Consider the following 13,324-nt stretch of genomic DNA (forward strand, 5'->3'; position numbering starts at 1 on the left):
CAGAGCTCTCGTAGGACACGTATACCCAGCCAGATCCAGCTGGTCCAAGACTGCCGACAACCCGCCCCCCGCATACACACAGCCAAGAGCCCCAGCTCACTTCTCTCAGGTCCCGCCTGGTGCTGGAGAAGGCTGTCCTCTTCCTGGTCTGATAGATGGGCCCATCATGTGCCTGTTCCATAACATGGAACAGGCAGTGCTATGATGTAGGACCTTTCATTAGTCTTTTATGGACGGGGAAACTGAAGCCACGAGACCTCTAAGAACCTTATCCAAGTGGCGGAACAGGCTTTCAATCCAGGTGTAAACTCCCACCGCCTCATCCTCCCAACTTGCTTTGACAGAATAATTCAAAGTTGAACTTGGAACAAAGTTTCTTTTCTATTACTGTGAAACATCCTAAATGAACTTACTGGCATTAAAAGGGGTAGAGATGGGGGAAATGGGGTTAAAGGGAAAAAATGGCCTTTGCTCTTGACAGCTAGGCTGGCAGCACAGGTGGAGGTGTGCAGCACCGAGGCTGCCCTGTCCTGTGTGTGCCCCAGAACTGAGGGTGTGGGGCCTCCACAGGTGGGACAGGGCTTGGGGACCCCAGGCGACAGCAGCCTGCCACCTTCTCTGCAGGAACGTCTCCTTGGGGGCTCCTATGGCCTTGTGGAAGCCCCTGTTGCATTTGGCTTCTAATGAAAATGCCCTTCATTGTTGTGAGTGGGGGCTGGTTGTGGGAACCCTATGGCCAGATGAGTAGTGTCTGTGGCCCTGATCGTGACTTCCTGTGGCTGGCTGAGGCCCTGCAGGGCTTGTCTTGCCTGGTGCAGAGCTAAATGGGAAGAGACCCTTGCCCACCCTCAGCAGATGGCAGCCAACTGTGACCCTAGCTGAGTGCTGGAACATGCACCCAAATGCCAAGGACCCTGCTGGACCACCCCAGTCCACAGCATGGGAAGACTCCAGATGGCTTTCCTGCTCTACCCATAGGGCAGGCAAGGAGTGGGGTGGGAGACTGACAAGCAAAATCTTGGAAACAAGTTGGGAAGGGAACGGAGGTGCCATGTATCAGGGCTTCAGCCTGTTATGAAGGGACTATGAAAATGAGGGTAGGGGGTGGGGGATAAAGATGCAAAGAAACAGGGTGAGAGACGTGGGAGTTCCTCCTGTGGGCCCTCAGCTCTTGCTGGCTCTCCACAAGGATACCTTAGGAAATGAGGACAGTTTGGGGTATTAGAGCATTCAATATTCTCTCTGTATTTAAAGGCCAACTTCACCTTTAGTTTGGAATAACCGTAGAACCTCTATGTGCCTTTGTGTCTTAAAGAAAAAAATCTCAAAAGTTCATTTAGTGTGTGTGTGGTGTGGTAAGTACACAAACTAGCGAGTATCCAGGGACCCAGAAAATCAGGCTAAATTCTCTTTCAAGACCCTTTCCACCCTGAAAGTTTTAAAAAGACCTTGTACGATGAAAATAACAGATGTACATTAATGGAAAAAATACAGAAATGGACAAAGATGTATAGGCTCGCAGTTCAACCATCAGAACAAAACCATTGTCTTCATGGGCTTTCCTTCCACGTTCTCTCAGAGGAGTAGGGTCACCTGAGTTGTCTTCATGCTATAAGTTTGTGCTGGGATCTCTGCTGTAAATGCATTAAAATGTTCTGACCAAATTCTAACAGACAGCTAGGTGACGGGTCCAGTCTGAGAGGCCCTGTACTGCAAAAGCACCTGCTAACAGAAACGGGAGAGTGAAGGGACCATCAGACCTGGGTGTGTTGACTGAGTCAACCCATCCCAATAACCTCCCAAGATCCAGTCCCAGAGGCATTTACAGTTGGCCCAGAGGAGATACCAGGGCCTCTGACTATCCCTGGCCCAAGAGGGTCCCCGAGGGCCCCAGGACTTCCTCCTGAGTGTCTGGCCAGGGCATTCTGCCTTACTCAGAGTGTTACATGTTGCTTCCTTCCAGCCCCAGATCCAGCTGTATTTTCAGGAACCTTCTTGCTCCTAGGAACCTTGTTGGCAGGCCACTGGGGCAGGGCCATCCCCTTCCGAAAGGCCCTGAGCTGCTGGAGAAGCTGGCTTTTCCCAGTACAGTCCCTGTAACACAGAGAACCCTCAGTCAATGCCAAGTGGAGGCCAAACCTCCCAATGCTTCGCCACTGAAACGGCACACACAGAGCCAGTGCTTCCAGGAGCATTTCCCTAGTTCTCAAGATGTAAATAAACGATTGCAGCTTCCCGCCCTTGAGAGTCACAATTCATGTCATCGTGTTAGACATGTCTGGGATGAAGCCCATGTGACCTTTCTCAACCCAAATTTTCTTCCCTCTTTTTTCCTATAATGCTTGATCATGGACCAGAGTATGGGAAAAGTTGCATTAGACTGACATTCTCAAAGGATAGGATCAGCAAGCTTTCCAATTCCAAAAATGGACACTGCTACAGCATGATTGTAACTCGCCAGTGACAACAATGTCCCTCCCGCCCCACAAGGAGACTTGCCCCACAACCCCCACTCCCCCGCCCGAAGGAGACTTGCGCCTTCTCTAAATTTGACATTTCACATCTTAATTCACCCAGGCCTTTTATCACTTTACTCTGTACTTTCTCTTCACTTCCACTGCCATCACCAACTGGGGGCGAAATCAATTTGGGGAGCTGTCTTTCAGAGCAGGCTAAGGCATCCTTGGTGATGACTGGGAACAACAGCCAGGCTGAGATGGTACTGGGTCCCAGGTAGGCTCCCAAGACTACCCTCTCCACCTCCCCAGACTCCCCCACACCCTCATGTGCTGGCTTGGGTGCAACATATAGAGCTGAAAGCACAAACATTAAATGTGCCAGGCCAAGGGCTTGTGCGGAAGCAACAGGGAGCAGCCCCAGGCAGCAGGAGCCCGTAGTGGTTACCATAGCCCCCCTGGGCCTTGCCAGTCTCTCCGAGCAGCTGTCTCCTCTTCCCCTGCCTCCTCGCTGTCAGAAGAGCTGGAGCTGGAGCCGGAGCTGAAGCTGGGGCAGAGGAAACGAGGGTTTGCTAGATGTGCCCCAATCCACCCTGACCAGGCCAGGCTCCTACCAGGACTTGGAGTGCCCAGGCCTCCCTGGTAACCCAAGGCAGGAGGATGGGCAGGCCAGCCAAAGCCCAACCAACCCAAACCAAAGGGCCACTGGGCTTCCTGCCGGGTTGTAGAGGGAAGCACCCCAGAGCGATGCACCCTGCCTAGACTGTTTGCTTAGACCTAGAAAGATTGCTGTCTGCCTCTGCTTCCTCCCTCTCTGCTGGGAGAACCTCCTAAGGACCATGTGGGACTGTTGGCTCCTGGCTAAGAGCACTTCTCAACTGAGCGGTGCTACCAGGACTTGCCCATGCCCACGTCTTCCCATCCCTCGAAGTCTCTGTTCCCATCTAGGCCAATGTGTCATCCACAAAGCAGTGGGTTTGCTGCAGGGCTGTCATTGCTCTCTGTACCTTTCCAATGGCCCCTGGTCTGATGGCTCTGTGGGCCTCAGGTCGATGAAGATGGTGGGAGGCTCCGCTGGGTTCCTTAGCCGACGCTGACTCAGCTCTATCAAAGCACATCTGAGATGAGAAGAGCAGGGGTGCTGAGTCACTTCTCAGTGATTACAGGGGACCTGTTGCTGGGCTACTGGCTGCCACTGACTGAGCGCCCACTGTGTGTGGGGCACTGAGGAGGGCCTATCAATGAATTATTTTACTCTTCAGAACAACCCTTAAGATTTAGGCCAGTGCCATCCAATAGATCTTTTTTTTTTTTTTTAATATATTTTATTGATTTTTTACAGAGAGGAAGGGAGAGAGATAGAGAGCCAGAAACATCGATGAGAGAGAAACATCAATCAGCTGCCTCCTGCACATCCCCCACTGGGGATGTGCCCGTAACCCAGGCACATGCCCTTGACCGGAATCGAACCCCGGACCCTTCAGTCCACAGGCCGATGCTCTATCCACTGAGCCAAACCGGTTTTGGCCAATAGATCTTTTTGTAATGATTGAAATATATCTGTGCTTTCCATCGAGGTAGCCACTTGTTGCAATTTACATTTAGGCTAACTAAAATTAAATTAATACAATAAAATTAAAAATTCAGTTTCCCAGTTGCCCAGGCCATATTTCAAGAGTTCAGTAACCACATGTGGCCAGTGGCTACAATTGAACAGTGCATGTCTAGACATTTCTGTTGACACTTCGGATTGCCAGGGACAGAAACCACTCCAACTAACTCAAGGGAAAAGTGAATCATTGGCTCTCAGATTCTTAAAACGAGTGGAACCACCCAAGTGTGGGAAGGGCAGGGATACAACTGGGCCCTGTCCCCATCTCTGCTCCGCCCCACCCCCAGCTTCAGTGTTTTTCACCACAACTGGCCTTTCTCCTCCCTCTCACCTCTACCCAGATACCAGGGTAAAAATTCCCAAGGAAAGGCTCTAATTGGCCTGGTTGGGGTCAGCTATTCAGGGCTGGCTCAATTAACAGCGGCCAGAAGACCAGGACCCTATGCCCCTGGAAGACCATGTGGATGGTGAAGGGAGGGTTCCCATGGGGTGGGGGAAAGAGAGGTGCTTTGGGGCCTGAGTCCCAGCTTTGCTACATATGACCTGGGTAAGTCAATATCTCTAAGCCTCAGTTTCCCCACCTATGAAATGGAGATCATAGTAGCACCTACTTGATCAGATTTTTTTAGATGAAATGAGAAATATACATCAAGTGCCCCATCCACAATAGGCTGCCAGGCTGGGGCCAGTTGTAAAGAGGACAGGGCCATGACTGGCAAGAAGTCCCACCTGCTTCTGACCTTCAGCTGCTCATTGACCGGGCGCATGTCTGCAGGCACCTTCCAGGCAGAGGAAGAGGCTCTGAATTGCTTGGCACATAGGAGGGTGAGCTGTTCCATGAGCCTGTCCTGGGCACTGGGCTTGGCATGATCTGAACAGAGAGTAAGGGAGGCTGACTAACGGGGACTTGGTCACTGACTTACAGAGGCCTGACCCCTCATGTGGACGAACCTCCAGCTTGTACATGGAGAAGTGAGGGGGCCTGGGAGGCCCTGCCCCACCCCTTTGGTATCCCACATCCGCTCAGGAAGGCTGGGGGAGTGGTATCTTCAGGAGCAGAGAGACAACTCATTGGGGTGACTTCTTAACACTTTATCCCACTCCCTAGTTCCACTTGTGTTCACTTTAAAAAAATAGCAATTGGATTATCCTCTGTAGATTTTTTCACTGAATATATTACATCTTTCCAAGTTAGTGTATACAGACTAACACTGCAGATTGTTCTGTGGTTTAACAGATTTAGCTAGACTCCTATTGAATATGATTAAATATGGGTTGCTTTCAATTTTCACAATTGTAAACAAACTGCAACAGAGATGAACATCCTTGAATACATCTTTACCCACCTATGTGAGTATGTGTTAGGATAGACTTTAGAAGTGGAATAGCTTGATCAAAGGCTTATATGCCTTTTAAATAGAAAATATTCTGCCACATTGTCCTCAAAAAAGGGGTACTAATTACAGCCCCCACTCTCACCCCACCTTATAGGGTTTCTCCACAGCCTGCTAAAGGGCTAAATTACAAACAAAACCTTGTTAAAAACAGCACAGGGTTATTAGCCCCAGAGGAGCATTCACTCTGAACTGGAGGCCTAACTGAATGTCCTGGTTTCTTTGCCTCAGACCTTCCTCCACTCACCTTTACGGGCCAGGCCTGGAGGGGATGGGGAGCTTTTGTTTTATTTACAGAACTAGAGGCCCAGTGCACAAAAATTTGTGCACTCGGGGGTCCCTCAGCCCGGCCTGCACCCTCTCGCAGTCTGGGACCCCTCAAAGGATGTCCACCTGACAGCTTAGGCCCACTGCCCTGCAGCTGCCTCTGTGGAAGGGAGGGCACCTGGACCGCCATGGCTGGCCTGGCAGCGCAGGCTTGCTGACCTCCTCCCACCACTGGTCCTTCCACCATCTGGTCTAATTAGCATATTAGCTCTTAGAATTGCCCACAGCAAGGCCACAAGTGCACTGCCAGTAATCAACATCCCTGGCTTTCTTTTGTAAACAGGGAGGCAGTAGAAGCAGGATTGTGTTTAGAAGCTGGCTGAAGAAGTGCCAAAGGCAGGATTACTTTCCACCCAGAAGGAAAGAGAGGGAGGCTTCAGGTGGTGGGTAGAAGGAAAAGGTGAGGGTCAAGGGCAGGAACTACTTCTGAAGGGCTCTCTCTCGTATCCCCAGGGCCTGGTCTATGCCTGGCACATAGCAGGCAGTCACATATAGTGAATGAATGAGTGAATGAGTGAGTGAATAAATGAAGTCTTTCAAGGACTGGCATGTGAATGTTCAAGACAGTGAGGGTTGAGCAGCAGAGAGGACATGGTGGGCTTCAAGGCTGACTGTACCCAGCCCATGAACCTATTTTATTGAGAGGCCCTGGAAGGAGCTGCTGTGGAGATGCCCTTGGGCCCTGGTGTTTAAGGTCAAACCTGAGCCCTGGAGGTGATCAGCTGCCCACCACACTCCTCTAGGTGCTCCATCTTCCCGGTCGTCTTCTTGTCCAGCCAGACTCTGAAGGATGTGATCCAAATCCCACTCTTCAAGTGGCTGGAATGATTTAAAGTGGAGATTACGAGGCTGCCGCAGGGTGCTGGGAGCAACAGAGGCTGGCGTGGGACGTCCCGGAGTAGGAATCAGGACTTGGAGGCTGCCCACATTTGCAGCTGGGGCTTACTCATCCGCCCTGTGTGGGCTGCAGAGTGAACCGCCAGGGATCTGCACCTCTTTCCTGTGACTTTCGGTTAATACTTCTGTGTCTGGCACAAAGGTATACTTTGACCTGGAGAGAACCTGGTGTCTTTTTAACACTTTGTAGGTTCGTACAGGTTTAAAACATTGGAAGGTTAAAAGGTTTTGCTCTTAAGAAACAGACTGTGCCCAGCCAGCGTTGCTCAGTGAACCAGGAGGTCACGGTTCAATTCCCGGTCCGGGCACACGCCTGTGTTGCGGGCTCAGTCCCCAGTGTGGAGTGTGCAAAAGGCAGCCAATCAATGATTCTCTCTCATCATTGATGTTCCTATCTCTCTCTCTCGTTCCCTTCCTTTCTGAAATCAATAGAAGATATATTAAAGAAAAAGAAAAGAAACAGATAATCTCAGGCAGGTGCTGAAAACTGGATGCTGTGGGGGCAGAGTTGGTGTGATCAGAGGAGGGAAATTAATCAGGAATGCATGTTTCTTATGTATGACCTTGCAGCCCCTTGCAGCCCTGTAGGTGAATGAAAATAAAAGTGTTTAGGAGCGAACTGAAAGAATGGAATTGATAAGAATGGAATTTGTGAAAATGACCTCCATGAACACCTTGATGACATGGTTCCCTAAGTTGTTAAGAAAATTGTTCAAATTTGTAAATAAAGCAAAATAGAGAATTGCATGACCTTTCAATGTCATGCTGGAGCTTTTATAAGAAGCTCACCTTCCTAGGGGAGGTTGGTTTGCACAACTGATCAGGGCCCACCCGTTTTACCACTTTGTAAAACTGAGAAAGTGCAATGGTACAGTAGAGAAGATAGCCCCAAAGGTATCAGTTCGGTTGCCGGGTAGGATGTTGACTGATTTTACACTTAATGTAGCAATTTTATCTCAGCATTCAATTCTTTTCTTCCAATGTCTTACAAAATCCTAGTCTCTCATAATCTCTTTAAACTGCTTTTGTCATCCTGCTAGTTCCCTCATTCATGAGCAAAATCCAGTGTTAACAGGTATTCACTATTTGTATGAGAATGGGAGCTTTAATGTTTGAGAATTATGCTTTGACAGAATCTGTTCTCTATTTTTTAAATTATTTTATTATTTATCTGTTTGTTTTTCTTTCTTTTTTTTAAAAAAATATATTTTTATTGATTTCAGAGAGGAAGGGAGAGGGAAAGAGAGATAAAAACATCAATGATGAGAGAGAATCACTGATTGGTTGCCTCCTACACACCTCCCACTGGGGATCGAGCCTGCAACCCGGGCTTGTGCCCTCGACCGGAATCGAACCTGGGACCCTTCATTCTACAAGCCGATGCTCTATCCACTGAGCCAAACCAGCTAGGGCTCTGTTTGTTTTTCAACATCATTTTTTAAAATCCTCACCTGAGGGTATTTTTCCATTGATTTTTAGAGAGAGTGGAAGAGAAAGGGAAATATCAATGTGAGAGAAACATCGATTGGTTGCCTCTTGCACGTGCCCTGCAGCCTGCATCTGAGGTACATGCCCTTGACTGGAATCGAACCCGGGACTCTTCAGTCCACAGGCCGATGCTGCGCTCTATCCACTGAGCAAAACTGGCTGGGGCTCTGTTCTCTATGTTATATGCAGTTGTGTGTCTTTATAAACATGCTTGGGATTAGCACTTTTTTTTTTTTTTTAAGAAGGCTGGAGTCTCCTTACTCTTCCTTGTTTTTGTTAACTCTACCTGAGGATGGTTTGTCTGCCAGCACTGCACAACACCTGAGACAGGTATGACAGCCTGTCTGCCAGTGGTCAGGGGACCATGGGCCTAAGGTTGCTGCTGTAGAATGAATATTGGTGCCCCTCCCAAATTGATATGTTAAAATCCTAACCCCCAAAGTGGGGGTTTGGAGGTGATGCCTTTGGGAGGTGACTAGGTCATGAGGGGGGAGCCTCATGAGTGGATCTAGTGTCCTCATAAAAGAGCCGCAAATCCCTTCCATCAAGTGAGGACAAAGTGAGAAGAGGGCAGGCCCTCACCAGACACAGAATGTGCCAGTGCCTGGATCTTGGATTTTGTTATAGCAGCTCCCGCAGATTAAGACAGGTGTAATGGGCCAACCCTCAAGTTGGCCTATGACCACTACAGGTCTAGAGACCACTACGGGTCACACCCTGAGGATGCACAGGGCAAGGGAGCTGCCTACCTCGAGGGAGAGCACTGGCAGGCCTTCCCGGGGCCCCTGTGATGACGTTCCTGGTCTCGGACCTGTGGATGCAGATTCACAGGGTGTCTCCTTCACTTGGCTGTGGTCACTGCAGGTAGGGCCCCTGGCACCCCAGGTGACTTTATGAAGTAAGTCTCTCTCGATCATCTTCCTTCTCTCTTTTCGGAGGGCTCTCCGGTTTGCAGAGTCTGAGCCCTTCTGAACACAGGGGACATTTGGGTCCATCCTCAGGTCTTCTTCTGAGAGACAGAGGGTGGCTTCTCCCTGCGGCCCCCAAGGAGGACTCGGGGATCCTTTGGTGTTGAAAGACATGTCTCCAAGGTCACCTTCCTGCCATGTGGGGGTCTCCTCAGGCATCCTAAGAGAGCTGCTCTCACCACCACTCTCCAAGGGCTGGCCAGGGTCCTTTCCTTCCTTCATCCTTACATTCCATTCACCCCAGGGCTCTGCTGAGAACTCCACAGGTACCACCAGTGGCTATTGAGAAAACAGGTCCTCAGTTAGCAGCCTCAAAAGCATACTTTAGGGAAGTTTTTTTTTAAATTGTGGCATGTGTATAACAAACTTTGTCATGTTAAATATTTTTAAATGTAAAGTTCAGTGGCATTAAATACATTAAATACATTCATAATGTAGTGCAATCATCACCTTTGTCCATTTTCTAAGCTCTTTCATTCTGTACCCCTCCCCCCAAAAAAACCCAGAAACTTTATACCTCCACTTGTGTAGCCCTGGTAAACTCTAATCTATGTTCTGTCTCTATGAACTTGTCTATTCTAGATATGTCAATATATACTGTCTGTTCTTCTGTGCCCTTTCACTTAGCTCAGTTTCCAAGGTTCATCATGCTGTAGCATGTGTCAGGACTTTATTCCTTTTAGTGGACTGAGTAATATTCCACTGCATGGCTAGACCACATTTTATCCTTTTGTTTGTTGACGGACACATGGGTTGCTCCCACCTTTGGCCACTATAAATAGACTACATAGCTATTAAGGGGTGGATAAGATAAAACCCAGGCCCTTTGATTCTAGAGCAAGCCCAGGACTTGACCCCCATAAATTGGTACAGACTTTTCCATCTTGAATTTTTAAAAAAATCATCCAGAAGAATTACTGAGGTAATCACAGAAATGAAGAAAAACCCTGGTCTTAAGTGTGCTGGGCTCCTGGAATGTACTATGTACAAGGCTGGTAGATGTTTGGTGTCTGAACTCCTTGGGTTGTACCTGGAGAAAGGCTTGGGTGTGCAGAGATGCTGGACCAGGGGTTCTGACCTCTTTGACCCACACCGCTGTTAGAATCCGCTGAGAGCCAGGGACACTCACTCCCACACCCTGTTCTGCCAGCAGGTTCCCTGGAGCCTGCATTCCACTGACCTCAGGAGGAGACCTGTTGGCTGGAGCGACCCAGGCCCCATCAGGGTCTTCAGCCAGCTCCTCTGACAAGTCTGGAATCAGGGTGGTTTGATTTCGCTGGTAGATGAACAGCTCCTCTTCTCCGCAGTCTGACTGTGGACAAGAGAGCTCAGGGATTACCTGGCAGGCGGTAGAGCCAGGAGGGCCTTGCCCCATTTACCCCATTCTGCCCTGCCTCCCCGGACAGTAGGGGCATCAGTTCTCTCCCAAAGGGCCTTGCCCAGTGCTGGTTTCTGTTGCTGATTTAGAAAAGTAAGCTCACCAGCACCACCTCGTGGAAGTGAGATCCTGAGTTCTCAGTTCTGCACATACCTGCCATCCTTGACATTGCACGGCAGGTGCTTAGTTAATGCCTGGTGCGAATGAATTGGGTACCAAAGTGGTGGCTAAAAGAGCAGAGTCCAGCTTTTCCCCTTCCCCATGACTTGAACCATCCTTTAATGACATGGAGCCTTCATTTGTCGCCTCTAAGGTAGGGTGGGGAAGGCACTTATAGTCACCTGCCCACCTCACAGGAGTATTCTGAAGAGAGCAAATGAGATTGAAGATGTGAAAAGGCACTGGGGTTGCATTATCTACTCCCTATTAGCCTCGCTGTGCACTGGAAGATCTCGGCTGGAAGCTGTGTCATTTTCATCTTTGCAGGTGCCACAGGTAAGATCCAAATCTGGCTTGTTATTTCTAAAACCTTTCTCTACATGCCAAGCTCCAACCTGTGTATTTGGCATCCACTGCTGAGCTCCTACCTGGTGCATCGCCCACTTTGCTCTGTTTGTGGGGTCGCTGCCACATTTACATGTGTGCACATGCCTAATTTCCACTACATGGAGAAGATGGTACAACTCACTTAAACTTAAATTCAGAGTCATTTTTGCCACCCAACATTCTCTTAGTAGGTAGAAACTAGAAGCACAGTGACCATCATGGTGAAGCAAGGCCCACCACAGTGTATAACGTTACAAAGGCCTCCTGGTCCTTGAAGAGGCTGAGTAGGCTCTTTAAATGTTTGTTGAATGGCCCTGGCTGGCTTGGCTTAGTGGATAGAGCATTGGCCTGCAGACTGAGGGGTCCCAGGTTCGATTCTGGCCAAGGGCACATGCCTGGGTTGTGGGCTCCATCCCCAGTCTGGGGTGTGCAGGAGGCAGCCAATCAATGATTCTCTCTCATCATTGATGTTTCTATCTCTCTCCTTCTCCCTTCCTCTCTGAAATCAATAAAGAAATATATTTAAAAAAATGTTTGTTGAATGAATGCATGTGATCAATAAGAAAAGTACTATGGCCTGTACAGCGTGGCTCAGTGGTTGAGTGTCGACCCATGAACCAGGAGGTCACAATTTAATTCCTGGTCAGAGCACATGCCCAGTAGTGGGCTCAATCCCCAGTGGGAAGCATGCAGGAGGCAACCGATCGATGATTCTCTCTCATCATTGATGTTTCTATCTCTCTCTCCCTCTCCCATCCTCTCTCTGAAATCAATAAAAATGTATTTTTTAAAAAGAAAATTACTATGTATTATACATTCACCATGTCCCAAGCACTGTGCTCAAAATTTAATTATTTAATCCTTACAACAACTTACAATGTGGAGCCTTGGTCCTTAACTCTTACATGATGTACCTCTCTGTTTATCACCATCTTCCATAAAGCAAATGAGGGTGTTTGCCAGGATGAGAAAAACACTAGGATGAAGCCCTGGCTGGGGGCTCAGTTGGTGAAGCATCGTACTGTGCACCAAAAGGTTGCAGGTTCAATCCCTGGTCTGGGCGCATCCGGGAGGCAGCCAATTGATGTTTCCGTCTCCTATCAATGTTTTTCTCTCATATCGATGTTTCTCTCTCCCCCTTCCTTTCTCTCTCAAAATCAGTAAATATGCCCTTGGGTGAGGATTTAAAAAATACCCTAGGATATGGGTGACTTCGTTAACTCTATTAGTTGAGCACCCATTCTGGGCCAGGCACTTTACATACAGAATCCAAAATTTGTACCAGTGATAACTGCCCACAGGTTACATGGTAAGTTAGCTACTGAGTGGAAATGGGGACCCAGGTCTGCTTGATGCTGATGTTCCCGCTATCCTCCTTTGCTGAGGTGCTTTCTCAACTCTCTGTTGAGCCAGAACTTGGCTGGAACCACCACTGAGGGTGGCTACCATTTCAGTGCATTGTGATAAGCCCTCAGAGGAATTCTCCAGTTGTCCTTTGGGGTCACTAGTAAGACCCAGGAGGATGCTGAGCACTAATAAATATATTCGGAGAAAAAAAACAGTGATGATGGATGCAGAGCTAATAAGCTCCATAGCCTTCCATGCATCAGCGTCATATTTGTCATGGGAAAGGAAGAGCAATCAGGGCCTAAGATGACATAGGAAGAAGGTACTTACTTACCAAAGAGGAATCCGAGTCCAGAGACGGAAGGTGCTCCCTGACAGCCTCAAGAATGGCCTCCCAGGGCCCCATTTGGGAGGCCCACGGAGAGGGCAGTGAGGGCCCCACATCTTTGTCTTGGGATGCCATGGGGGCCTGGGCTCAGAGGAAGTTTCTCAGTGTGTCATCATCCAAGGAACCCTATAGAGGATGCCGGGTGAGGTGACAGGATCCAGGGACCAGGGGTCAAGAGCTGGAGGGCGGTGGGCGGGAGGGGGGGGGGGACAGGAGGTGCCTTTTCAAAGAATCTACCACTTTGTGGGGGATGAAAACTGACTCACAGACCTCCTACCCCATTTCCCTTCTGGTTCTGCAGGTTCCTGTTACTGAGTGCGAGTCACCGTGCCCTGCACTGTGTGTGTGTGCGTGCGCGCAGTGCAGTATGGAGACCGAAGATATATGTATATGAAGTATATAGTGATATATGATAATATATAGATATTGATATATAATTATGTACATAAGTATATGATATATACAATGATACATGTATATACATGATGTATAATGTAAACTATATATATCGCATATAACATAG

General features: G+C 48.7%; 1 protein-coding gene across 1 annotated transcript; it reads right to left on the reverse strand.

The window, feature by feature from the left end:
• Window positions 1-1,358: 1,358 nt before the first annotated feature.
• On the reverse strand, window positions 1,359-12,876 carry CUNH16orf71 (chromosome unknown C16orf71 homolog). The gene is made up of 9 exons (XM_036311068.1): window positions 12,748-12,876; window positions 10,323-10,454; window positions 8,924-9,421; window positions 6,491-6,608; window positions 4,798-4,939; window positions 3,464-3,574; window positions 2,905-3,003; window positions 1,935-2,094; window positions 1,359-1,722 (listed from the first exon to the last, which is right to left on the reverse strand). The coding sequence occupies exons 1-8, from the start codon at window positions 12,874-12,876 to the stop codon at window positions 1,935-1,937; spliced, it is 1,389 nt and encodes a 462-aa protein (XP_036166961.1). The 3' UTR covers window positions 1,359-1,722.
• Window positions 12,877-13,324: the final 448 nt, after the last annotated feature.

The sequence above is a fragment of the Myotis myotis genome, unplaced genomic scaffold (assembly GCF_014108235.1).
Source record: "Myotis myotis isolate mMyoMyo1 unplaced genomic scaffold, mMyoMyo1.p scaffold_m19_p_5, whole genome shotgun sequence".
NCBI lineage: Eukaryota > Metazoa > Chordata > Mammalia > Chiroptera > Vespertilionidae > Myotis > Myotis myotis.

What these genes read in the sequence shown, in the direction of transcription:
- CUNH16orf71 (XM_036311068.1), bottom strand. Translation starts at nt 12,876, where the DNA reads ATGGCATCCCAAGACAAAGATGTGGGGCCCTCACTGCCCTCTCCGTGG. An exon ending in TGGACTCGGATTCCTCTTTG is followed by an intron (nt 10,455 to 12,747) that starts GTAAGTAAGTAC and finishes TCTTGTCCACAG; the next exon opens with TCAGACTGCGGAGAAGAGGA. An exon ending in CCAACAGGTCTCCTCCTGAG is followed by an intron (nt 9,422 to 10,322) that starts GTCAGTGGAATG and finishes TTTTCTCAATAG; the next exon opens with CCACTGGTGGTACCTGTGGA.